Source organism: Bos indicus, chromosome 27, assembly GCF_029378745.1.
Source record: "Bos indicus isolate NIAB-ARS_2022 breed Sahiwal x Tharparkar chromosome 27, NIAB-ARS_B.indTharparkar_mat_pri_1.0, whole genome shotgun sequence".
In the NCBI taxonomy this organism is placed as follows: Eukaryota; Metazoa; Chordata; class Mammalia; order Artiodactyla; family Bovidae; genus Bos; species Bos indicus.
Window position 1 is genome coordinate 34,175,101 of NC_091786.1, and position 27,516 is coordinate 34,202,616.

Consider the following 27,516-nt stretch of genomic DNA (forward strand, 5'->3'; position numbering starts at 1 on the left):
AGGCTCTTCGTAAACCCCCTTTTTACTTTACACTTAACAGTTCTTTTCAACTCAGATTGTAAGGGATGGGAACTAAGTTTTAAAACCCACAAGTTTAGAACATTTTTTTTAATCCCCTGTGATGTGGGAACTTGAAAGCTTGGCTGTCTCTTTCCCTATGACTGACTGTTGTAGCCCACAGTGAGAAACTTTGGTACCATGCTTATTTTGACAAATGTGTTTGGTTTCTGTTTCCCACAAGTCACATCCTAATTCTATCTAGCACTCAGCAGTAATATTCTTTAAGGAAGAGTCTGTTTTTCTTTCCAAGGATGTGAGGCTCTTCATTTTATATTATGTAATCATGAAGAGGAGATTTAGAGTTATTTGTATGATTTTTTTTAATCTGTCTATAACACGGGCTTTCTAAATTGGTAAATGATACCTTTTCAATAGGAAAATTCTGCCAAGAGTATAGCTGAACCCAGACATGTCTGGAACTGTTGGCTTTCAAAACATAATTGGACATTAGAGGGAATTACTATACTGGATATATTGCCTCTCAGGAGTAATAATGATGAAACAATAGGGTTTATTAATAGGCTTATTTCAGATGCTCAGCTTTAAGCACAACAGATATTGAGTTTCATTCTACCTATTGAAAATACCCAAACAAGCGTTCCAGGTTGGCAACATTCATTCTGCAATTTAAATTCAGAAGGTCAGAATTTCAGAGTGTATTCAAATCGACTGCTGTTTCTACTTCTGCTGGACATTTTCGTTGGTTCAGCTTCTGATCTCCACTGCACGAAGGCTCAGGGTCACAAAGGCACAGGCCAAAAACATCCTGTTAGGTCCAACTGCTCCAAAGGGTTGATGACATAGCAGCACACAAAAATAAAGAATAAGGAGACACTTCTGCAGCATATAAGTTAATCACTATCCTTTATATTTTTGGTACATGAGGGAAGGTACAAACTTGATACCCACAATACTGTCTGCTTGTCATTTCTAGTCTGCAAGGTCAAATTTGGGTCGAACGTCACAGTCTGAAGCCACCTTCCTAACCAAAGCCATTCTCTCCAACGAGGGAAAATACTGGTCAGGCCTGATGTTGAGGAGTTCTGAGCCTGCAGAGATGAATCCAAGAGCCTTGCCTCTCTGGGCCACAACAGCAGCTCTTCTTAGTAAATGGTGCACCAATTGCTGCCGTCACTGGGCATCAGTCCTCCAGTGATCAGCAAAATAAGGTCAACAAACCACCAAATCCCAAGTCCTCCAAGGGTCAAGAGCTTCCCCACTGCTGTGCCAGTGTGTCCCAGGCAGAAACGATCTACTCCAAAACATCCCAGGAAGAAAGAGTAGAGCAAAGTGGTTATGAAGTAGTGTCCGGTATACCTAGACACAAGGAATCAAGAGGAAGATGCTTACCACGTGAAAATGAAAACACTTAATGCTTTATTAGTGAATTTCACATAAGTGACAAGATGGGAAGACAGTCCCTCTGTGACTTCTTACCAAGCCCCTCTCCCCCAAAGGAAGATCTCTAGTTTGTCTAGATTCTCAAAAAGGTACTTGCTAAAGTACGGAGGGGGCTTCCCAGGTGGCGCTAGTGGTAAAGAACCTTCCTGCAATGTAGGAGACACAAGAGACATGGGTTCAATCCCTGAGTTGGGAAGATCCCCTGGAGGAGGGCATGGCAACCCACTCCAGTATTCTTGCCTGGAGAATCCCATTGACAGAGAAGCCTGGTGGGCTACAGTCCATAGGGTCGCAGAGTCGGACATGACTGAGCGACTCAGCACACACGCACACAAGGTATAGAGGACCCAGATGAACCAATACAGAGTTGGGCTGGATAAGAAACTACTAAGGACATTTACAGGACAGGTATCCTGCTTGGAGTGGTGTCTGGGCGCCCATCCCTTTCCTGCATAGGCTCTTATCCTGAGGGAGGATGCAGTTCTGAATGTATTTCTCTCATGAGGTGTTACCTTCCCTTAAATGAACACTGATCTCCACGCTCCTCTCCTGCTGTTTCATGGCACCCGAAAAATGGGACTTCTTGGAAGGACTTCTGTCTTACATACTGTGATGACATTCAATTGCAGATACTCTAATGGTATCACCTAACACAGTCACAAATCTCCATCAGCAAATGGTATACATAAGTTCTGTGCCTTCAAGTGGAGTTTACAGAAAGAACCCTAATTCGTTTTTTTAAAAGTTAATTAATTTTTGGCTGTGTCAAGTCTCAGTTGCGGCACGCGGGATCTTTGCTGTGGTGTGCAGGCTTCTCATTCTTAGCACGCGGGTTCAGTCGTTGTGGTGCGTGGGCTGAGCTGCTTCGCGGCAAGTAGGAGCTTAGTTGCTGGACTAGGGATCGAGTCCACATCCCCTGCATTGGAAGGTGGATTCTTAACCCCCGGACCACCAGGTAAGTCTCAATAACCCTAATTCTTCAAGATAATACTGCTTTTCAGGGAGGAAGGCCTGCACTTTTCATAATAAAATCTTTCCTCCTGAAATTCTACAGCTGTTTTCAAAGGATGTATGCCTATCGTAGGAGTTCTGAAGTTGGATTATCTGTTCTACCTCCTTCATTTTGTGGAGGGGACAGAGACTCTGGGTGCCCAGAGGTCCTTTAGCTGGTTGGTGAAAGGGACATTTAGAATTCACAGCCTCTGGCCTCCTGTCCAGTGTCCCCTACCTTATCACCCCATTGCTTGTGTGTGGAGTATGCACAGCAGTAATCATGCTGCCCCTTTAACACTTAAGGTAAAAGAAAAAAGTCAACATCAAGAGAGGACAGAACAGCCCTACCTCCATCTAAGTACCAGCTACTCCATGCAGACAGCACTTACTTTATACAAGGTTTGTTCTCTCGGAGGAAGGTCCTCGGGCTGGCACACTCAATTCCATCCAGGGCCCGGCACTGCACGCGAGTGTGCTCCACATCTCTGTAGGCCTGACCCCCAAACTGTGGGGTAACAACCACAACAGAACAAACAAACTAGCCAGAGCGAGCAACACAAAACATCTCTTCATATGAACTAACAAAAGCTGGCCCAGGACAATAACTATTCTAACGAAGGTGGGGGTAAAGCTGAGCTGAAGAGCGAGGAGTTTAGTGATCATACTTCAAGAGATTTTCAATGAGTCGATCCTAAATGGACATGGTTTTAAATAAATTCCCTTTCATTTTCTTTCCTTGTGACCACCTTCTTTGATAATATAGTACAGAAGTTTAAAATCAGTTTCACTAAATGCCATTTTGGATTAGCAGGACACAGTGCTTTAATTAATCCTACATTTACAGAAGAGAAGAGCACACGAGTGCATATTTGGGAATGGGTATTCAAAAAGTCAATGTGTAGAGACTATCATACAGAGTGAAGTCACAAAGAGAAAAATGTCGTGTATTAACACATACATGTGCAGTCTAGAAATGTGGTACCGATGAAGCTATTTTTAGGGCAGGAAGAGACACACAGATGCAGAGGATGGACTATGGATGTGGATGTAACGGCGGGAGGGGAAAGGAGAGGGAAGAACGAATTGAGAGAGCAGAACTGACGCACATACGCTACCAAGTGTAAAACAGCTAGTGGGAAGCTGCTGAATGGCACAGGGAGCTCACCTTGGTGCCTAGTGATGACTTGGGGGCGGGGGATGGGCGGTGGGCGGGAGGGAGGCTCAGGAGAGAAGGCGTATACGCATACATACAGCTGACTCACGCTGTTGTACAGCAGAAATTAAAACAACACTGCACAGCAATTACACTCCAATTAAAAAAAAAAGTCAATGTGTATTTGAGGTCTATTTTACATATATTATAAATGAACATCGTTAGGAAAGAACTCAGCATGTCAACTGACTCAGGACTTTATGCAGGTCTCGAAACTGTGATTTTCAGCTCACATCCATAGTAATGTAATACATCTATACGTAAGTTTAAATTCCAGCAAAACATTTCAGAAGACCTCCGACCCTTTGTGTAACTGAATTCTAGCAGAGGAAGCACAGCTGGGCATTCTCCACATCGGCACCTTATTAAGTACTTCACTACTGTTCTTGCTGGAACATTCCTCAAAGGGAAGTGGGTGGAACGTGAGGATGTTTACTCTTGCCCCTCCCTTGGGATTTGGGGGCCCAAATGCTGACAGTCCCCCAGGACTTCTGGGAGAAGTGACAGTCTGAGCATCTTGACAGGATCAACCCAGTGTTTTAATGAAAATGGGCAAAAGTAAGTATTGTATAGAGATCACTTATTTTTGCCTATTTTCATTAAACACTGGGTTGATCCTGTCAAGGTGCTCAGACCGATCTCTATATGATACTCTGGGCTTCCCTGGTGACTCGGTGGTAAAGAACCTCTTTGCCAATGTGAGAGATGAGGGTTCAATCCCTGTGTCAGGAAGACCCCCTGAAGAAGGAAATGGCAACCCACTCCAGTATGCTTGCCTGGGAATTCCCATGGACAGAGGAGCCTGGTGGGCTAGTCAATGGGGTTGCAAAAGAGTTGGTAACGACTTAGTGACTGAACATGAACATACAATGCTCACTCAAACTTTTATCAATAATTACCCATAGAACAAAATCTCATTGTATTGAAAATATTTCTTTACTTGTGATTGCAGCAAGAGTTGCCTTTTTGGCCTTCTTACTTTCAGGTTTATTTCCGTGTGTCTGATTTAGTAACAAAGAATATTTTCCCACAATTCTCTTATAGCTGACAATGTCTTGACTTGCATTATGCAGCATAATATAATGGTGAGTCCACAGAGAGGAGGAAGTATATGAACTTCGCTGGTTCTGGGGAGACTGACTAGGAAGCATGAGTCCAGCTTCAGGGATATTATTAATGGAACTGAAGGGCTTCTTTTCATTCTAAGAGGCCATTGTTATCCAAGGCTCCTTCTGAATGCTACAACCCCTTACAAAGACATATAATGATGAAAAGTTAAAGTGTTAGTCGCTCAGTGTGTCTGACTCTTTGTGACCCTGTGGGCTGTAGCCCACCAGGCTCCTCTGTCCATGGGGATCTCTAGGCAAGAATACTGGAGTGCGTTGCCGTTTCCTTCTCCAGGGGATCTTCCTAACCCAGGGATGGAACCTGGGTCTCCTGTGTTAGCAGGCGGAGTCTTTACCACTGAGCCACCAGGGAAGTATACTGATAGGCCTGATCTATTTCCTAAGGACGTGCTGGAAACTGCTTGCCTAGTGAAAAGAAAGGTCATTGGCAAGAGGAGCTTTGCCCCAAATGCATATGTAACAAAGATACTGTTGAATCCAGCATCAGTTTTAGAAATTGCATAAACCTTCCTTTTGCTCTTTCAGGAAAATACGTGCCTTGAAGGGTAGTCAGGGCTGATATCTGAGCTTCAAATCTGTCAATCACAATGGCCAAAGGAACTAAAGACAGATTGGTCTTTGCACCTGGGTAGTTTTGGCACAGAGCCTGCTTCTTTCTGAGAAGACTAAATGTCTTGTTCAGCCACTGACCCTGATCATGCTGGAAATTTTCAGTAACAGTCATTTCAATGAATTTTACAAAAATATAATTTCATACTCCTCATAGTTTTCTGTAATAGCATTTAGGCAATATTGTTTCTCTATGGAAGAGTTTGCTTATAAAACCAAACAAAAACCCACCTTGAGACAACCATAACCAAGTTCCTGGAATGCTGTTGTGTTTCCAACATGATCCACTGGGTCTTCACATTCTATAAATTCATCGGGTCTGTAAATCACCAGTAAGATCATCATTAAGGTCTTTCTAAATGGCTGTTTACAGGTATATAGTCATAACAGGCAAGAGACATTTCTGCAAATTTTCTGGGGGTTAATGTCCCTCTGAATCTTCCCCAAGACAAGAGATTCTGTCAATTAGGCTGAAGGACAGCAGGTCAAACAGCCATCCAATGACCCTTTGGTTAAGGCGGGGTGGGGATGAGGGGTGTTTCTGGTCCGTTTTCTACACCGATTCTACCTCTGCCAAGGCTTCATCTCTTCCCTAGGCAAACAGCCACAAGGCTATGGGGGCAAAATCCAGGCCAAAGGATTCCCAGCTCTCTTGCATTTTTCAAAAGCCTTTTCTTATTTGATTTAAAAGAGACATTAAAAGTTTTGACTTGGTTCTGCAACGCTAAGGTTACTGCTTTTATTTTTTTAAGGAGGTGCCACGTAGAGGAGAGTGATTTACTCCACTTGTGCACCACTCAGTACCAGCACGAACGAGGGTGTCTCCTTCTGTTAAAGGGAGCAGGTACAACCTTCCTCAGGCTATATAATGTCACTGTTTCCTAGTTCTCCTCTTTGGGGAGCCCAAAGGATCAGCCACCGACACAGAGGAGTTTTCCCCTGCAGGAGTGCGTTGAGTGAGAAACCTGTCATGGTTATTTTTCTCTCGCGTGTCGACGATCAGGTAGTTCCTCCAGGTGGAGAGGGACTGGGGGGCGCGGGGAAAGCAGCCTACCTCCTCCCGTCCCCCCGCACAACCCCCGTGTATCCCAGGGACCCCATCTTCATCTCCACCCGCCTCGACGACAGGGTAGCTTACAGGTAAGAGCAAAGGATGACTGGAGAGTGGGGGTCGCCATACTCCCAGCTCGCAGCGCCGGGGGAGCCCTCTGGGTGGGCGGCGCCAGCGGATGTGAGCTCGGGCTCGGCGGTGGCGTTGTGCGAGTGGCTCCGAGACACACAATGCAGCAGCAGTAGATTTCCCAGCAGCAGAGCCGCCTGGCCGCACAGAAGTAAGTAACTCACCGGGTAACCCCCCAGCACCATCTTCCCGGGCCCAGAGGCGGAGATCCGGCCTCAGACCCCCGGCCCCAAGCCAGCAACCGCGGACCCAAGCCCTGCCTGGTCAAGGCCTCTCCGCGGAGCCCCACGCCTCGATGCCAAACAGCCAATGGGAGCTCAGATTTTTACGTCCCGCCCAACTCAGACAGCCAATAAGGAAAGGCTGCGCAGGAGGCGGGCCTGCGTTTCGTTTCTGTGGGTCAATTCCGCTTCTGGGGCTCACGCTCCGCCTTCTTTTCCGTGACGAGTGCTTCTTCCAATAGGCTCCCTCGGCCCGCCCCGGAGTAGGCGGGCCTTGAAGCAGGAGGGCGGGGCAAATGGCGATGGGCGGGGTCGACTCCTGAGGGTCTGAGGGGACCGGAGAGAAAGCCCGTTCTCACTCGCCCGGGACGGAGCGCTCCGTACGTCAGTCAGGCGAGCGGGCGCCGCGTCGGAAGCGAGCTCGGACCGGAGCCGAGTTGCGTCAGTGCCGAGCGCGCGCGCATCGCTGCCAGCCCTGGGGCCCTGGCGGGGCTGGGGAATCGTGGAGCGGGCGGAGGCAGGGGCGACCGAGTGCTGAAGAGAACCTGCGGGCTCGGGCTGAGATGGGGTCGGGCGTGGGCTCGCCCTCTGAGACTCTCCGCGTCCGGTGGCTGCTGTTGGTGGGCTTGCTGAGCCCAGCCCTCGGCGGGGCTCGGTCAGGTGGGTGTCCACCCCCAGGGACCTTTCGGGATTCCAGTTTCCTAGGGCCGGGATGCTCGTAATTTTTACCCCGCGGTGCCTGAGAGTGGCGGGGCCTGGCCTGGGCACTGGAACCCGACCCGAGTCGGGAGGCGGAGCCGCTGGGCTGCCTGTGGACCAGGGCTCGGACCCGAGGCTCCGGGTCTGGGCGCCCCCAGTTCTCCTGGGCACTGTACTCGGGTCTGGTTCCCAGTCCTCGGTCTCTTGCCGAGCAGAGCCTTTTGGGGGTGAGCCCGACCCCCAGTCTCGCGCCAAGCTGGGTGCCCCCCCGCAAGACCCTCCTGGGGTGACTCTCGGTCCGACCCCGAACCTCAGGGACTCGGCTGAGAGCCTGGGAAGCTGGCTGAATGCGCGCGGAGGGTTTGAGAAGTGCTTTTTAGAAATGGAGCTGGGGTTTGCTTGCAGGGTAAATGTCACTGGGAAAGAGACCGGGAGATGGAACTTTTTGCTCCAGGTTTTCATGATTTGAAATTTTGACCATCATTTTATTAGTGGAGTCACCAGTAGGTACCACAGGGCTGAATTTAGCGATGAAATAAGAGGAGGGGGGAATTGCTTATTTTGGGGGCTATTTTGTTGTTTTAGTAAGAATACTTCTTCTTTTTTTTGGAAACGAAGTGCTACATTTTTATAGCCAGTCTTTTATTTCCGTTTTTGCTGGGTTGGTAATGTCTCAAATCCAGGCAGATAATCCTTACTCTGCTTAAGTCACAGGCTTACGGTAAGAATTGAATCATTCGTGTGAAATTGCTTTTGACTTGTGAAGCTTCCCTTAAATACATAAGGTATTTGTATTGGAGATGCTCATAGTGGAAACATTTAAATTGCCAACACTAGCTTCTGTCTGAAAACACTCTTTTGTTTTGGCTCGTGTTAAATTATTGTTTGCATGGCTGTGTTTTCTTTATCAGCCATAGAGTATGATGGAGAATGGGGTTTCTACTAAATCGTTATCTTGAGAGTTTTTCAAAGGTGAGGATTTTAATGCAGGACTGAATTTAGATTTTTTTTCTCCTTATTTTATTATTTTTAAATTAAGAAAATTTGCACCATTGCAGGAATTTTAAAGCTCTCAGTACTGAAACTTTCTTGACTGGGAAGGTACCTAATCTTTTCTGTTTGAAACTGTTTTTGCTATGGTGTTCTATTAATACATGGTTAACATTTACCAGCGTTTAAGGGGCAGTAGGTTAAACATCTGGAGTTTTAGTAATCCATGATTCTGTTTGGAATACTTTAAATAAGACTGATTTTTAAAGTTTATGTATTGATTTTTACATTGCTGCATATAGATGGATGGAATATCCTTATGTTTTATAACAACAGCTTTAACAGTTTATAGTTTAACAGTCCCTCACTTAAACACCTATATGCTTTCAAAATTTAATCAGCCTTCATCGAACACCTATGAACACCGAGCTCAGTGCTTGTGGAGGGGCACAGAGTGACCAAATGTGCTGAGTTTATCTGAAGGTTGTAGGGGAAGGTTTTATTGAGAAAGTGATATTTGAACTGATCTGTATGGGTGAATATTCAAGGACAGGAATTCAAAGCAGAACGGTTTTTGCAAGAGTCTAGAGAGATAAGAACAGGACTAGTTAAGGAATGGTGAGAAATCACCAGGGGGTCCACCTGAAAGGGAGGCGTGGATAAAACTAAGGTAAGTTGATACCAGTTGGGGAGAGGCTTCTGTGATGTGCTATGGGATTTGGACTTTACCCTGGAGTAAGTTCTTTGGGCAGGATGGTTTTTAAATAGGGCTGTGGGCTTCTCAGGAGAAGGGGTAAAAGTTTACAGTGGTGAAGAACCCACCTGCCAGTGCAGGTCAAATGTAAGAGACGTGGGTTCAATCCAAGATCCCTTAGAGGAGGGAATGGCAGCCCACTCCAGGATTCTTGCCCGGAGAATCCCATGGACAGAGGGTTGCAAAGAGTTGGACACCACTGAAGCAACTTAGCATGCACTTAGCACGTGGTATAACTTAGATTTGCGGTCGCTGTAACTGGCTACACAGTGGAGGACGGACTATAGGAGGGAGGGACTGGAGGCTGGGAGAGACCGGTTAAGAGGCTTTGTACTAGTGTGCAGTGAAATCATGTTTCCCTACGGGAATGTTCTTCTAGAATCAGCTGACCAGATTTTTGCAATACGGGATGTTTAAAACATGCGCTGAAACCATTTCAACTAATGAAAGAGGAATTTGAATACTCAGTAAGAACCACCCACACATCAGTTACTCTAGGAGTTAAATAGATTTTGTAGGGTTTTTAAAAAAAATTTACTATTTATAACAATTGTGTCAATGAGGAAGTGCAGTATACATTCCAAAAAGCTGAGGTAGTACACTTAAAAAAAAAAAAAAAAAAAAAACTAGGGCTGACAAAGGTAACTTTGTATCATTGAGGAAATTAGGCAGGTATGAAACCTCACTGGATTTTTTTCTTTTAAGGTAGTGATTATGATGTACAGACCTAAATTTTTTTTTTCCAAGACTACAATTCTAGAGGAAATGAGTTTTAAAGCTTACTCATGGTGAATCACTGTAAAATGAACTAGGTGTTAAGAACCTGGTCCATACTAATTTTGTTTTTAGGTGCTTGTGAATTGTTTGAATTTGGTATGTTTGTGCTAAATAGGAGAATTTAGTCTTTTAAATATAAAGATAATTTGTTTCACACTATTATGTAAGAAAATAAAAGCATTTACAATGAAAATGTGTACAAAACAAGTTGCTGGGTTCTAATACTGTTTTCCAAACATACTTTGAATTTTACCTTACCAGGAGTTCCCTGGTGGGCCAGTGATTAGGAACTGGTTATTTCATCGAACTGTAGGTTTGATCCTTAGTTGGGGAACTAGGATCCCACAAGCCACGTGGTGTAGCCAAATAAAAATAAATAAATAAAATTTACCTTACCAAAGTTGACTATGTATGTATACATTTTTAAATCCTGCTTTATTGTAGAATCCCTCCAAAGATGCAAACTCTAAGTAACTGGAAGCTTTTTCTTTGGAATAGCCACAAGCTCAAATATATGACATAGATAGGCTCATGATATTTCTTTTTTTTTTTCTTTGATGCCTAGTATACAGACTTCCCTGGTGGCTCAGATGGTAAAACGTCTGTCTACAATGCGGGAGACCTGGGTTCGATCCCTGGGTTGGGAAGATCCGCTGGAGAAGGAAAGGGCAATCCACTCTAGTACTATTGCCTGGAAAATCCCATGGACAGAGGAGCCTGGTAGGCTACAGTCCATGGGGTCGCAAAGAGTCGGACACGACTGAGTGACTTCCCTTTCCTATACAGCAGAGACTTAGAGTTATGCTGTCTTTTGTGTCAGAACTATGGGACTGCCTCATAAGTAAATCCTGGTCCTCTTGGTATCACAGTAACTAACCCCTCCTACTACCCTGCCTTTCAATGGGGCCAACATAGACCCAATTAAAGTTGAATTGCACTTTGAATTGTATAGCCTTGTTCATATGTTAAGATGTTATTGTATCAATACTTTATTTTTCATTTTGTGATGTGTCATTTCAGTCAAATGGTTTTCCCCAGAGTGAGTTTAGGGAACGTGAGAAGTTCACCTATTTTATTCAGTTTTTTAAAAATATACAGTTGTTTTGTATTTATGTTGATTTTAACATAAAGAATTAGAGTATTTAAGCTTATAGTAAGTAAAAATGATGTTACTGTCAAACATTTGTCATCAGTTCAGTTCAGTTGCTCAGTCATGTCCGACTCTTTGCGACCCCATGCATTGCAGCACACCAGGCATCCCTGTCCATCACCAACTCCCAGAGTTCACTCAGACTCACGTCCATCGAGTCAGTGATGCCATCCAGCCATCTCATCCTCTGTCGTCCCCTTCTCCTCCTGCCCCCAATCCTTCCCAGCATCAGAGTCTTTTCCAATGAGTCAACTCTTCGCATGAGGTGGCCAAAGTACTGGAGTTTCAGCTTTAGCATCATTCCCTCCAAAAAAATCCCAGGGCTGATCTCCTTTAGAATGGACTGGTTGGATCTCCTTGCAGTCCAAGGGACCTGAAAGAGTCTTCTCCAACTCCACAGTTCAAAAAGCATCAATTCTTCGGCGCTCAGCCTTCTTCACAGTCCAACTCTCACATCCATACATGACCACTGGAAAAACCATAGCCTTGACTAGACGAACCTTTGTTGGCAAAGTAATGTCTCTGCTTTTCAGTATGCTATCTAGGTTGGTCATAACTTTTCTTCCAAGGAGTAAGTGTCTTTTAATTTCATGGCTGCAGTCACCATCTGCAGTGATTTTGGAGCCCAGAAAAATAAAGTCTGACACTGTTTCCACCGTTTCCCCATCTATTTCCCATGAAGTGATGGGACCAGATGCTATGATCTTCGTTTTCTGAATGTTGAGCTTTAAGACAACTTTTTCACTCTCTTTCACTTTCATCAAGAGGCTTTTGAGTTCCTCTTCACTTTCTGCCATAAGGGTGGTGTCATCTGCATATCTGAGGTTATTGATATTTCTCCTGGCATTCTTGATTCCAGCTTGTGCTTCTTCCAGCCCAGCGTTTCTCATGATGTAGTCTGCACATTTGTCATCCTGTAGGACAAAACCCATTCCCATACATGGGAAATGCTTCTTTCTCTTTGACGTTTTTTTTTTTCATGAGATTTTTTTTTTTTTTTAATGGTTTAACTTATTTTAGAAAGGATCCTCCGCACCCTTTCCTTTAGTAGTTCCTAAGAACTCTCATACAAGTAGAGCCCTAGAGAGCCCATTCCACTTCCTTTGATAGGTTGGAATCTTGTTATGAATAGAAGCTCCCACCTCAGCTGCTTAAGTGGGGAGGGTAAGCAGTGTATGAAGTGTATAATGTATCAATACAATAAGTTCTCTTCATGCAAATGAGTTCTGTCCTGAGAGTGCCTTCCTAAGTCCAACAAAGTTAAACTAGGTACCCAACTAACACAATCAACTGTATGATACTGTACTATAATAGGCTTAGAAAACTTTTCACACAAATATACATAAAAAACAAGCAAAAATAAAAACATTTGAAATCTTACAGTACAGTACCTTAAAAAGTACAGTAGTGCAGTACAACAGCTGGCATACATGGACACGTTTGCATCTTTGAAAGTTTGCAACTTCTAGGTTTGTATGTAGGGGACTTATTGTACAGTGAAATATAGCATTGCATTAACATGGACAAATATGTGGGCATGAGGCTTTGTGGGAAATTGCTATGAAAGATGCTACTCATAAAAAATAAAGCTTATTTTAGGTAGTGCATGAAAATTTGCAATTATAAGCTCTATGTATAAGCTGTAAAGATCAAAAGAGGTCATTTACTCAGTATATTTATTGAATGTCTATTGCACTAGTGCAGGAAACAGGATGAATAATGTACTGCCCTTTGTTTCAAGAAACCTAAATTTCTTGGGAGAGGAATTTAAATCCTCTGTGGTATTAAATCTTATAAATGGTGTTTTTCCCGAAGGACTGCTTACACACAAACAATGACAAAAGCCCTGTTTGTTTTTAAATGTAAAAATAGGTAAATGTAAAACAAAAGGTGATAATGCAAAAAATGTCAGAATATAGGACACAGCAGTGGAAATTATGATTATGTTTGAAGATAGCTATTAATGTATATGTTCATTTGGCATTGACCTTGTAAATGGAATGAAAATACATGGCTCAGAATCACAGTGATTTATGAATCTAATTAGGTTCTCTTCAAGAAATACTTCAGACAACAGAATTATCTTCAGCCTGTATGTTGAACCCAGGTTTATTTTCTGTAGTGAAAATACTTAAGGGTCACTCTTTGTTGACATAGTAGTTGGGAAGGAAAAGAGAAAGTCCTTGGCTGAGGGTTCATTCACATTTGTTTGCTTTGCATTTCGGTAGAATTCTTTTAACTTATTTCTGTCTACAGTCTTAACGGAGGAAGGACTTCAGTGCCCGGGGCACAGAAAGCCAAACTGTGACAGCAGGTGTTTGCAGTCAAGTCAGGATTTGTTGTACCGAGTGGGAGACAAGTCTCAGATCCACTTCAGCTTGGCTTTTCAGTTTTTTTTCAAGGAGAAGAGCAAAAATGCTGGAATTTATCATCATCTTCTAGCATTTCTTTTCTTAAAACCTTTAAATTTTTTATTGGGGGTATAACCTATTAACAATGTTTTGACTGTTTCAGGTGGGCAGTGAAAGGGTTCAGCCATATGGATTCATGTATCCATTCTCTTCCTGGGCTTCCTGGGTGGCTCAGTGGTAAAGAATCTGCCTGCCAATGCAGGAGACATGGGTTCAGTCCCCGGGGTTGCAAAGATGCCCTGGAGAAGGAAATGGCAATCCACTCCAGTATTCTTGCCTGGAGAATGCCATGGATTGAGGAGCCTGGTGGGCTACAGTCCATGGGGTTGCAAAAGAGTCAGACATGACTTAGCGACTAAACAGCAACAACAACAACAGTTCTCCCCCAAACTCCACTCCCATCCAGGAACAACAACAACTCTCCCCCAAACTCCCCTCCCATCCAGGAACAACAACAACAACTCTCCCCCAAACTCCCCTCCCATCCAGGAACAACAGCAACAACAACTCTCCCCCAAACTCCCCTCCCATCCAGGCTGCCACATAACACTGTTCCATCTGCTATCCTGTGTCATTTTCTGACATTTTGTAATTGCAGTTCTGGGAGTCAGAATGTGTCTGGTTTATGATTCGCTGGCCATGTGGTCCATGGCAGGAGGCCTGGTGAGCTCATCCTGCCCTGGAGAAATGATCTGAGTTTATACAGGAATGATAGATAGTATCTACAACAGCAGTTTCATCATCTCAACGATGTTATCGGCAACTGCAGTCTTAATCACCTGACTCTGGTTGATGTGTTCAGTTAGTGTAGGACTAAGGTCAGAGGGGACAAGAAAGGGGATAGAGTTTGGAATAGAGAGATTAATCATAAACTCAGTAAGGGGACTCAGTTTCACAGGTACTGTTATACAACATGTCAGACTTCCTCCAAAACACAATACATAAAAAATCTAAGGAGTTAGCGGAAGAAAAAAGTGCTACTAACTCACACCTTTTTCTTTTACTAAGTATAGGACGTTTTAAGTTTCCTGTTTCAACTCTTATCTCCAGCCCATGTTTCCTAGTAATGTGATTTTTGTCACGTTATACACAAGGTCACATAAGCATCAAATTCTGTCACATTTGAGCTGATTGTATTAAGATTTTACTTTGCATTGTGAACTGTCTGCAGCTGCTAAGTCGCTTCAGTCGTGTCCGACTCTGTGCGACCCCATAGCCGGCAACCCACCAGGCTCCTCTGTCCTTGGGATTCTCCGGGCAAGAATGCTGGAGTGGGTTGCCATTCTACCAGTGGTTTTTTTTGGGGGGGGCGTGATTTTGCTCCCTAGAAGGCATCTGGAGGATATTTTCTAGTTGTCACACCAGTGGAGCTTCTGGATAGGGTGGGTAGAGGTCCTCACCACCCTGCTTTGGCCAGCAAGACACCCACAGCAAAGAGTTTTCTGGCCCCAAATGTCAATAGTGCTGAGGCTGAAGCTTTGTAGTACAAATAATGTGGATGCACGTCCTTGACAGTGATATGGGAAACTTGGTCTTTTGATTCCCATGAGAAAGGGCTACTAATTAAAGACTGAAAAATAAAAGGAATTTGGGGGAAATGTATGCAAGGTATGAACGGGAAAAAGAATACAAATAAGCCAAGACTAGTGATAAAGGAGTGTTGAAAAAATATGGGAAGGAGGGTTTTCATACAACTAGTGTATATTTATTTTTGAATGACATAACCGTAATATGTGCATTTCTTATGATGTTTTGAACTCCTAAGACACTCAGAAAGTGGATCTTTGGATTTTAAAACCTAGAAGTCAGTAACAGAATAATAGCTCTTATGTGTAGAAGTTATTTTGGTCTGATGTAGTTGTGAAAGCCTTTAAAAGATAAATGATTAATTTTGCTTTCTTATCCAAAATAAGAATTGTGGTTGAAAATGTATGGAAGGAAAGGATGTGTCATATTCCTTTATTGGATTTTCATTCTTTGCTAACAATCTTGGTAAAAAAAAATTCATAGCTTCAGTCCTGGTTGGAAATTAGTCCTGACCTTTACAGGTTTCAGTGTGAGAGCTCTTTAGATATGTGCCTGCTCATTTGTAGTTATCTTTTCTGAGGTATTTCTTTTTCTCTGTGGTGTTTGTTTCTGAGTTGTAACAAATTTCAGTTGAGTTGCATATGGTTTAGCTCCTAGCGTAACAGTTGCCTGAGCCTACTAACATTTATATCCTTGCCTGTAATGGTTTACTTAAAAAATCTTTTATTTTTAAATGTTTATAGAATCTCAGGAAATGCATATAAATGCACAGAATGATTGACTTTTCATCACACACAGCTTCTCATCTGTTACCCATGGAAAGCATTTTATTCCTATCATTACTTCTAGAGTGACCTAGTAGTTGAACAAATGACCATGATCTAGAACAAAAGTATTAAGGGAGTTTGAGAAAACTGAAGGCCCTTGAAAGGTTTATTTTGGGCGAGGAAATAGTTCTATACCTCAGTTAATTTAGGATTAAGGATATTTTTACTTAGTGCTTTGAAACCTGCATCTGTTAAGGCCATGAATTTCTTTTGAGATGGCTCCCAACTGACAACTCCAAATATCTGAGGGATATTTTGTCATAGCGTATCATAAGGATGCCTTATGTCAATCAGCCCCTGATTGCTTTTGTGAGTATTGGAGTCCATTTCTAGTATTTTTATGTGATGATGTGAAGCCCCATTTTGTTGCTATTATGCCAAACAGAGTAAAGAGTTTGAAAACTGTTAGTGTGACATGTTGTATTGAACATGAAATAAGTTATATTTTCCTGTTTACATTGTATCTTTAAAAATTTTAAACTAGACAAGATTATAGACATTTTATTGCACAGTGGTGTTTTGTGGAAGGTTAGACTTCATTTTAATCTGCATCTGAGACCTCTGAGGGACGTAAGGCAGTTAAGGAATGAATGACCGTTAAGAGTTTGGATGGAAAGAAGGTGAGTGGGAGTAGAAGGTGTCATAATCTAGATGTGAAGTTAATGAGACTGATGGGTAGAAATTAGGTGCTGAGATTCTAGATAATCAGTACTTTAAGTAGTTTATGCTTTTTTTTTTTAAGTTGAACAAACACCTTTTTTCCTCCCCTTTTAATTTCAGCAGTAATTTGGGGTTTCAGAATACTCATTATAAAAACAAATTCAAACAATACAGTCAGGCTTGAGTGCAGGAAATAAAAGTCTGAGTCCTTATCTCATTACTGTGTAGTTCTATTCCATCGTGGTAACTGCTTTAAACAAGCTTGGTATGTTTACTTATGATACATGTTTGTTTATGACACACCTTATGGTCTCATATATGGGAAAGGAAATGGCAGTCCATTCTGATATTCTTGCCTGGAAAATCCCATGGACAGAGGAGCCTGGAGGGCTGCAGTCCATGTGGTCACAAGAGTTGGACACGACTGAGCAATTAAACCATCAGCATCATGGTCTCAGGGCTTCCCAGGTGGTGCTAGTGGTAAAGAACCCAGCTGCCAGTATAGGAGGCAAAAGAGACATGGGTTCCGTCTCTGGATGGGGAAGATCCCCTGGAAGAGGGCATGGCAACTCACTCCAGTATTCTTGCCTGGGAAATCCCATGGACAGAGGAGCCTTGTGGGCTACAGTTCATAGGGTCACACAGAATTGGACATGACTGAAGCAACTTAGCATGCACTGTGGTTTCATATATAGGATACGTGTTGTATTTTTAACATTTCATAGAGATTATAAATAATACAGAGTTTATGAAGTGAAGGTAAAAATAAAAGTCTCTCCCCTCCTTCTACTCCCTATAGATTATTACTTTTAAAAATATTATTTTACTATAAGAAATTTAAACATACACAACAGTAGAGAGAAGAGTAATAAAAAGGAAAAAGAAAGAAAAAAAGGGACTTTCCTGGTGGTCCAGTGGTTCAGGCTCTGCACTTCCACTGCAGGGGGCGCAGGTTTGATTCCTGGTCAGGGAACAAAGATTCCCGCATGCCGCAGCCAAAAGGAAAAAAAAAAGTAACGAACCCCTGTGTACCTAGATTTTAATATAATTAAATATAATCCAGATTTTAATATAATTTCATATGTGTCTGATCCCTCAAACGCACACTGAATTATTTGGGTGAAAATCCTGGATGTCATGTCATCTTGCCCTTGAATATTTAGAATGAATCTCTATGACATCAGGACTTTTAAAGAAAACCTTACCCACAGTAGGCTTATTACACTTTAAAAAATTAACACTAATTCCTCAAGATTTTCACATATCTATGCAGTGTTAAAATGAGACTGTATCAGATGCCAGCATGGGGGTGTGTCTCCCTAAGGGATTTATATGGCCTGTTTTAATTATGTCCAAATTTTGCTTAAGTGATGACTTTATTTTTTTATAGTTATGTTATTTTTCAAATAATACATGATTATTTAATACCTTTGGTAATTTTAAAAGTACCAAATAGGATCCTAACAATAAAATTTTGCATTTATACATGAATCCTGCTTGATTACTTCAGTGACAATGAAACAAGATGACTTTGTGCTCATTGTTTTATTTACTTATTTATTTTCATTTTTATTCTTCTAGGTAGATCTTACTTTTTAAAATTGAAGTATAGGTGACTTACAATACTGTGTTATTTCCAGCAAAGTGATTCAGTTATATATATTCAGATTATTTTCTATTATAGATTATTATAAGATATTGAATTTAGTTCCATGTGCTATACAGTAACATAAGGTCCTTTATTTTATTTTTATTTTTTTAGCTTTTATTGGAGTATGGTTGATTCACAATGTTGTATGTGTTTCAGGTGTACAGCAAAGTGATTCAGTTATATATATATATATATATATATATATATGCATGTATATTCATTCTTTTTCAGATTCTTTTCAGTTGTTCCTTGTTGCTATCTGTTTTACATACAGTGGTGTGTATCTGTGAGCTCCGCACTCCTAGTTTACCTCTCTCCCCTTTCAAATGATGATTTTAGAAGCCAGACCCGGTTCAGCCGGTTCAGCTGTGATTCCACTCTGTGATGAGCTGTACGGGTTGGAATTGGGAGAAAGTCTTGTATGATGGTTCTGAGTTCTTCATTTTTTATATATTTTAACTATTCAAGTTTTTAGAACAGATTAATAGCAGTAATTTCATTGGAGATAATTGCTACATTGTTAGCAATTTACTTATTAGAGTTAATACATCAGGCATTAAAAGTAACTTTTTCCTTTTACCATCCTTGACCATTTTGTAGGCATCCCCATACCATCTCGGGATGACATTCATGTTGGGTGAAGGTAGGAAATGAGAGAGAAGTGAACAGAGCCTTCACTCCATTTCCCCATGTTAGCATTTTTTTTTTCCTTTTGTTTATATCTTAAGATTTCTTTTAAGACAGAGGGTTAGGATTTATAGCTAAAAAATTATTTGAAAATGATTGCTGTGAATATACTGTTTGGATAAAGGCTAACATCCTTGTTTTTAAGAAATACATTTCTTCCCCTTTATACTATCTGGTATATTGCTATTTTGCTATTTTCCTATAAAACTTTATATAAAACTGAATATTTTATTTTTTATTACTAATTTGTTATTTTCTTATCTTTTGGTTGTGCTGCATGGCATGTGGAATCTTAATTCCCTGACCAGGGATCAAACCGACACCCCCTGCATTGTCAGATAGAGTCTTAACCACTGGACCACCAGAGAAGTTCTAAAACTATACCTATTTTAATGTGAGAATGTCAGATGGTTTTTCTATGAATTGAACACTCAGCTCTTTTTTTTTGAATATTTGGCTTTTGATTTCCATTGTATTTTAGGGGGAATGTAGTTTTTCAGGTTCAATTGTTATGTTTGTTGTTCCTTATTCTGTAGGCTTTCAACAGACCTCCCATCTCTCTTCTTATGAAATTATAACACCTTGGAAATTAACTCGAGAACGAAGAGAAGCCCCTAGGCCCTTCTCAGAGCAGGTAAGTTATCTCTTGAGAAATATGTATGTATTTCAGTTTCACTCATTTTAAGACAATAATGTTATTTTCATCACTGATTGGTTCAGTGAGTAATGTTGACCCATGCTTATGGCACTTGTGTCCATTGGACATTATTCTAGTAAAAGTGACATACTGATTCTTAGTAGCTTGTTTTTTTTTTTTTTAAAGACAAAATAATCAGCTTGAAACATAAGTGGGTGAAATAGTCAGTTAAATAAAAGTCTGTGACCAGTATAGGATGCTGGTTACATAGACCTCTGACCGTTACCTGACTGGTGATGGTTACAGTGTTCTTCTTACAACAAGAGTTCACCTCTCTCTTAGTGTATGACAGGTAGAGTACTGTATGCTGAATCTTCACTGACACTGGAGAATGTGTGTTATATGTATGTATTTTTATATCTGGGGATGTTTGCAAAAGTGAGTTTTATTGCCATATCGGAAGAAACATACTATACTAACAGTGCACAAAAATTATTTTTCAATACTATTTTTCTCTTATTGTAAAGTTCAGAAATAATGTATTTGGATATCAACTGATTTTGCAAACCTTTCAACTTCATCGAAATATAATTTAACTTTATTATGATTTACCAGTAACAAGTGATGAGGATAAAGAGTTTAGCATATTACCTCTAAATTGACAAAGTATTTCTAGCTATGAGATAGGTCGTACATTGTTTAGGGACTAGGCAGAGTGAAGAGTACACTGTAGTTAACATCAGGAACTTTCAGAGTTACCCTCCCTCTGGGCATTACCATGGATTGGGTAGATCATTCGTCTTCATTTACTTCTTTATAAGTAAGGAGTATATAACTCTAAGATCTCCTTCCAGTGGAACGGTTTATAATTTTTCCTTGCTTTGTTTTGAACTGGACATTCTCCTCTTTAATTTTGTTTTGCCTTTATCAATTTGTGTTTTCATTGTTATTTCCCCCCTCCACTTAGTAGCATAGGGACAGTGTTTTTCTGCTTCATCCTGTCTCTGATGATCTTCAACAGCTTTGCACTCATAGATACTTGGGATTGTAGTGAATGTCCCATATGTACCCTGATAAATAATCGGGAAAGAGGTGGAAGCACCATTTAAGCCCTAGGGATATGATGTGAACGAAACAGACAGAATTATGTCCCTGTGGAGCTTCCATTCTCATGGGAGGAGAGACAGAGACAAATAGGTAATATAATTGTAAGATTAATAATAGAGATTACTTAAGATGGTAAAGAGCCCATCTGCCAGTGCAGGTTAGACATGAGAGATGTGAGTTTGAGCCCTGGGTCAGGAAGATCCCCTGGAGGAGGAAATGGCAACCCACTCCAGTATTCTTGCCTGGAGAATCCCATGGACAGAGGAGCTTGGCAGGCTGCAGTCTATAGGGTTGCATGGAGTCGGACACGACTGAAGCAACTTAGCACACACGCAAGATGGTAATAATCATTGTGGGGAGCATTAAAGCAGCAAGGAACTGGGGAGTATTGGAACTGGGGGTGAGGGGTAGGAGGGTTTGTGTTTTTTAATAGGACAGCCCGGGAAGACCTTCCTAAGAAGGTGACTCTGTAGGAGAACAAAGACCAGAAGGAAGGGAATGAGCAACGCAGGCAGCTATTTGGGGGAAGAATGTACTATCATAAATTCTCAGAATTCTTCTCAGGGGAGATGACAGTGGTGTTTTTATATCCTGTATTTGCCCAAGAGCAGAAAGGAATAGAAAGACACATGCCAAAACTGTGCAAGGAGATTGGTGTTTTTGTTGCCTCTGGAGATGGAGGTCCCCACGCAGAATTTGGAAGTAGAACCCTAGGACGTGGATCCGGTCTCAGCCTTAGGAATCAGATGCTGAAGTGCCTGAGGAAAGTGGATCCTGCTGTTTCTTGGCAAAGTGTTCACTTGGAGTCCAGAAGCAGTAGGGAGAATAATAAGCACTTATTATTTAATTATTAATTCTAATAATAAGGACACTTCTGATAATATTATTGTTCATTGAGTCCCTCCATGATTGTCTTTTTTATTAGAATTAAGTTTCTAGAGATCACATTAAGTGCTTCTGGCTAATGAAACGGTAAGTCACTGGGGAAGTTATTTTAATGTTTAAGGTAGAGAAGAGGCTCCCACAAACAGAGGATATGCAAGTTGACTTATCTCAGTTCTTTGATTCTGAGACACAGTCTTCATGAGGTACACTGTTATTTAACGTGCCGGTAATTAAGAAAGAAACAGACTGCTGCCAGTTAGACTACTTTGCCTGTGTACGATGTGTCCCAATTTCAGAGATGTTCACAGAGATGTGAGGGGGGGGAAAGTAGGTTTAGAACCGATGAAATGTGTTAAGTCCTGTGAAGATGTAAAGTCATAAAAGTGTATTAATTTCATCTAGCTTTCAGATACCCAGAACAAGGGATAATCTTCTGAAACTAAGAGGTTCATTAGATTTAAACAAAAGGAAGAATTACTTTTTACTATAGGTAATACAGGAATGGATTTATTAAAAATAATCCCTGAAGTTATAGCACAATTGCAATTGTAAATGAATTGAAGAAGACTTTAGATAAACATGTGGGTCGTTTTCCACTATAGGTTATTCAAAGAAGATAGGGGTGATCAGAGTCCATTTTTATTATTTATGGGCATATTTCAGGTTGTTTCATAAAGGAGTTCCAGTCAGTACCAAATTATTTTCATTCAGGATGGAATTTCTAGTGTCCTTTAAATACCTAAATACCTGTTGTTGCAAAGTTATTTAGAAGATAGTGTTTTATTGTTCTTTTCTCCTTTGTGCATATAGGTATCTTATGTCATTCAAGCTGAAGGAAAAGAGCATATAATTCACTTGGAAAGGAATAAGTAAGAAATTTTATTTACTTTGCCTTTTTGGTAATTTTTTTTCTTTTTTCAATACTATATGGGTTTCTTTTCTAGTTAGATATTGCTTAGTAGGTTGTTAAGAAGGTGAGACTAATAAGAGTAGAAGTATGGAAAAATCCCTACAATTTTGCATTTCCACTGACACTTAAGCAAAGGAAAATAAATCTAAAATAAAGGAAGAGAAGCTTGTACTTAAGAAAACTTTAAAATCATGACTGGCCCAACAAACCACTGAGCAGGTGGTAAAGAAGTCTTTAGTAGCTTTATCTGTCTGCTAGAGGTGCCACAGTGAAATACTACAGACTTCAATAACAGACACTTATTTTCTCCCAGGATTGGAAATCTGAGATCAAGGTGCCAGCATTAATGTCTGGTGAGGACTCTCTTCTTGGGGTGCAGACCCTTCTGGCTGGCACTCACGTGATCTCTCCTTGGCTTGTGTACAGAAGCGGGGTAGATGGAGGAGCGAGCTCTCTGGTGTTTCTTCTTATGAGGACACTAATCCCATTGGCTTAGGGCCCCACCCTTATCACCTCATTTAACCATAATTTCCTTAGTGGGCCCCATCTCCAAGTATAGCCACACTGAAGGTTAAAGCTTCAGCATAGGAATTTTGGAGGGGCCACAAGCACTCAGTCCATAAGAGTGGTCTCTCGCCCTCCTTTTTAGTTTTGGCATATTTTCACCTGATCCTGCCTTGGTAATCTGTGTACCTCTGTTGCTTTTTTGAAATTCTATGCTTCTGACTGTGCTGAGCCAACCACTGTCTTGTGGCCCATCCTTCCCTGTCTTCCTTTTCTTATGAAGCTAAACTTCCAGTATCTTTTCTTGAGAGATTTCAGAAAAAAGCAGCCTAATAGACCCATTTACATGGAGGTGTGATTGACGGGATGTAAAGTGCTGCTCAGAGATGTCTCCCAGAACCAGTAGCAGCAGCTCCTGGGAGTTTTCTAGAAATGCAAATTCTCAGGTCCACCCCTGGAATGAAGCAGAATTTGGGGAGGTGTCACAGCTATCTGTGTTTTAACAAGCTTCCATCCTGGGCGATTTTTTACTGACCCTCAAGTTTGAATAACACTTTTTATCTTAGAAGAGAATGCTGAGCTGAAGAGAGTGAGATCTCTCTGGCAGGGCTTTAGGCACTGCGACAGATTCTTTCGGACAGAGAGGCGCTTTGTGTCCTGGGCACTGTACCCGGTACTTTTTATTGTATTACTTATTAATTTTCTCAGAACTTCTGAAGTCCAGCTTGTCTCCAATGTAATGATGTCACTGTGTACAAGAATTTTTAATAGATATAAATATTTTCTACTCTTTCTATAAGAAATGGAAATTAAAACGATTTCAACATAATAACAGTTTCTTATATTCTCCTAGTTTCAGCTTATAAAGTATTTTCCTCAGCTGTATGTCATTTATTAGACTATCATATCAATTTGATAATAGAGGAGTCTTGTGGTCCTTGCTTCAGACTCAGAATGCTAAGGTTCAGGAAGTTCACTTGATTTACTCAGCATCACATAGTTTGTAAAAGGGGCACACATCCTAGTCATTTGACCTGGTATCTAGTGATATATATGTGTGTGTGTGGTGTTGTGTCTACATTCCTATGCCTCTTGAATTGGGGGGCAAATGGTACTTTTTCAGGCATTTGTTGAGAGTTGCCAGGTCTTTGAATGTCTTTGAGAAGCAGTCATCAAAGCTAATGATCACTAGTGAGAAAGAGTTAGGGTAGATAGCCTATTATGGCTCTGAGTGAAGAAGTGAGTATGTTTGAGTGCTTACTTTTTTCCTCCCAGGGCCTACCTTGTTTTGGATCATGAATCTCTTGGTGAAAACAATGAAGCCTCCTTACAGGGGGATGTACATAATTACTTACGTTGGGGTATTTGGCTGGGACTGGGGGGTTGTGTGGCAGAAGATAGCACACCTCTTCTCTCCCTGTGCTGAAAAAATTTAAAGATAAAATAAAGGAGTGAGTTAGATAGAAGGTTAAAATATCCCTCTCATGGTTGATGAAGGCTGGGTTAGGGGATTTACCAGAGAATGAGAGCCCAATGGACCTGTGAGTCCTGAACCCTGGATTAGGCAGATTCAGCCACTCACGTCAGCGCTGTGCACCATGGCAGTCCTTGTCCTAGAGGAGCACGGTGGAGTTTGTTCCCACTGGCAGGCAGTGACTTCTAAGGAGGAAGAAGGGCAGAGCAAGGCCCAAGTACCCTCTTCAGTTTATTCTTTTTAAATTCACCACCAGAGGGAGCAAAGAGTGTGTGTGTATATGTTGGGGAGAGAGGAGAGACGGGGCAGCGATTGAACGTGGTTGAATAACTGAAACGACTCAGGACTCCACAGGCTCTCCCGAGCTCACTCAAGGAGACTTTCATAAAGGTAAAGGGGAAAGGACTCAGGACGAAGACAGCAGAGGAAATCATCGAAGGTTTAAGAACTTCCAAACGGAGTCCCTCGGGGTCCTTTCTCAGTTGTACAGATGTGCACGTGGCTTCAGATTACACATCACTGAGATATGAGTGAATCGTCACCTTTTCAGGGTAGCCCAGGCATGTGTTTACCAAGGGGGTTGTTTTATACCATACTGGTCACGTGGCTAAAGTCAGGCTGTGTAACTGATTAAACGGCATGCCAACCATCCATCTTTCCATCTCTTAAAACAGTCTATAGACGCCTGGAGACTTAGAGCCTTAAGAGTTGCATTATAAACCACTAGCTGGCACCTTGCATCCCTGACTTGTCCATAAGCCCTGAAGATAAGTATATTGCTGCTCCAATTCTGCTGCGAAGGATGCAGAGCCTTTGCTTGACCTAACTTTGGTCATGCTACTGAACCTTCTCCTGGGCCCCATCTGTACACTTTGTTGGAGGTAATCTGGTTTTAGCAAGAACCCTGCCAAGTGAGGTTAGCAAGAACCCCCCCACCCTTAGCTTCTACCATCCTTCCCAGGTGATGTCTGATCACCATGGTCTGTCTTCAGTAAGAATCCTTTTGATTGGTTTAGCCAGAGTCTCCTTCACCCCGGTGTTTCATCTTAGTAATTTTGTACCCACTGACCTCCCACCTTGCTCATGGGGTACAAATTCCCACCTGCCCATGCTATGCTTGGAGTTGAGCGTGACCTCTCTCCCCCACTATAAAATCCCATTAGAGTGGTCCCCATAACTTCTGCCAAGCTCCAAATAAGATTGGCTTCACCATCTTTAACAAGTGTCGTGGAATATTTTTTTCTTTGACAGTCATGGTGGCATGACTCAGGTAGGATCAGATTCATCACTGGACCCCTGACCTCTCACTCTGGACACCTTCAAAGCCCTCATCTTCAGTCCTGACTGATCGGGGATCCTTTGGTGAGTCTGATTCCTGAACCTTTGCTCCAGACAAATGTCCACCGAAACTGGTAAAGACAGACTTGATTCTTAAGGTTTTGAGTGTATGCTCTGAAGTTGGGTCAGAGTGCCAGGCTTCTTTCGACAGGTACTTCCTGGGCTGGCAGCTTTCCTTGGCTCCTTGTTCTGATTGGGGATTACTCCCTGGCTCCCTGGGCTGAAAGTCCCTTCCTCTTGGCTCTATGTGAGGTCTCTTTTTTCTCTTTCTTGTATCTGGCTTCTCCCATTGGAACTTCTCAGCCAACTAAACCACCTCTTCTCCCATCCTGCTGACTCTGCTATGCCAGCTCTGTCTGCTTCCTTTCTTCTTAACATGTTTTGCTGAGCATAATTTGAAACTTTGCTGGTGTCTTTGGGAAACTTGAGAGCTTCCTGGATTGACTGCTCCTCCTTGTTGCTTCTGCTCCTCCTTCCTCTTTCTGCTACCATCAGTCTCCCCCACCACCCCATTCCCTAGATCCTTTGATATGTCCCATTTCGAACCCCCACCTCCTACATCCCTCTGTCTACCCCTGACAGACTTCAGACTTTCAACTTCCACGGCAGCGCCTCAGCTTCCCACAGTCATTTTCATTTTTAGTTCCTTGCCCTCCATCAGGGGCTCTCACAAAACTCAAGTAGCTCTGAAAATAACTCTACTTGAGTCTGAAAAGAGCAAATGGAAATAGGTTGTATGACTTACATGGGTTTTGGAAACATCCAGAAAGCAGTTAGGTGTTTCCTCAGTCACCTGCCTAAAAATTAGACCACGGCAAAGGAAGATTACTTACCATGGTGAAAGAAAATCTTAAAAATCTCCTCCAGAAATACTGGTAGGCAGGTAACCTTAACTTGTTTTATTTGCCAGAGTCAATTCAGTTGAAAATACAAAATGGTGATAAACCACTGAGATTATATTGCTGCTTTACTAACTCATGGCTAAAATTTTAAAATGAAAGCCATGTTTTCTATTTGTGTCTGTCTGTATGTTTATATATGTCTATGTGTATGTATACATGTGAAATAGTTTATTCCTGCTGGAAATGAATCACATTAACTTATAAAATCCCTTAAATATCCAATTCAAATAGGTTTAGAGGTGGAATGAGCACTTACATAAATTATTTTCATAAAACTCTTGGGAATACAGACACTAACCCAAGTTATTTTTTAAGTTCACATGATCTCGAATAATCTTTTAGCTGGTTTTTATAGTGTAGATACAATTGTTGATAAACTCTGACAGCTTCAGAGTTGTCAGTATTAAATACGTAATGCAGATATGCAATTTTTTTCTACCTTTGTTTACTATTCAGATAAGCTTATGTTATCTCTACCAGATGTTTAAGATTATAAATTATAAATTGACCCAAAGAACAAGATGTATAATAAAAAAAGGAATTGCTTGATGTCAAGCATGGCAGCTAAAAACAAAGGGGGAAGAACCATAAATATATAATTTTTTTTTTTTTTTTGCTTTTGTGATTTTTTTTATTTTTGGATACTTGCCTGATTTGTCAATAAGAAAAAAAACTTAAGCTAGCTAGTTTTGTTTAATTACTGGCTCATGAAATTTTCATGACTCATTCAAGAATAATTGTTCAGAACAAATAAAATAAAGAGATGTAAGTGACATAGAAGTTAATAAGTGAACTTTTCAATGGTAATTAAGTTTTATGTCT

General features: G+C 41.5%; 2 protein-coding genes across 3 annotated transcripts in view; one reads left to right on the forward strand and one right to left on the reverse strand.

Annotated features, from left to right (window-relative positions):
- Positions 1 to 907: 907 nt before the first annotated feature.
- On the reverse strand, positions 908 to 6,883 carry TM2D2 (TM2 domain containing 2). The gene is made up of 4 exons (XM_019953512.2): positions 6,542 to 6,883; positions 5,635 to 5,722; positions 2,844 to 2,959; positions 908 to 1,377 (listed from the first exon to the last, which is right to left on the reverse strand). The coding sequence occupies exons 1-4, from the start codon at positions 6,766 to 6,768 to the stop codon at positions 1,164 to 1,166; spliced, it is 645 nt and encodes a 214-aa protein (XP_019809071.2). The 5' UTR covers positions 6,769 to 6,883; the 3' UTR covers positions 908 to 1,163.
- A 250-nt stretch (positions 6,884 to 7,133) lies between these two features.
- ADAM9 (ADAM metallopeptidase domain 9) overlaps positions 7,134 to 27,516 on the forward strand; it is a 92,717-nt gene continuing 72,334 nt past the window's right edge. The window contains exons 1-3 of one of the 2 annotated variants that reach the window (XM_019953489.2): positions 7,134 to 7,464; positions 19,474 to 19,571; positions 22,377 to 22,435. In XM_019953489.2, coding sequence (XP_019809048.2) covers positions 7,368 to 7,464; positions 19,474 to 19,571; positions 22,377 to 22,435 — 254 coding nt within the window. In that variant the 5' untranslated portion in view covers positions 7,134 to 7,367. Of the gene's footprint in view, positions 7,465 to 19,473; positions 19,572 to 22,376; positions 22,436 to 25,149; positions 25,336 to 25,705; positions 25,817 to 27,516 lie in introns of those variants that run through there. The other variant, XM_070781444.1, reaches the window with a different exon arrangement.

Excerpts from the sequence above, each read along its gene's own strand:
- TM2D2 (XM_019953512.2), bottom strand. The coding sequence starts at position 6,768 with ATGGTGCTGGGGGGTTACCCGGTGAGTTACTTACTTCTGTGCGGCCAG. Across the intron at positions 5,723-6,541 it reads GTCATCCTTTGCTCTTACCT|ACCCGATGAATTTATAGAAT; the intron begins GTAAGCTACCCT and ends GGTGATTTACAG. Across the intron at positions 2,960-5,634 it reads TTGGTTATGGTTGTCTCAAG|TTTGGGGGTCAGGCCTACAG; the intron begins GTGGGTTTTTGT and ends GTTACCCCACAG.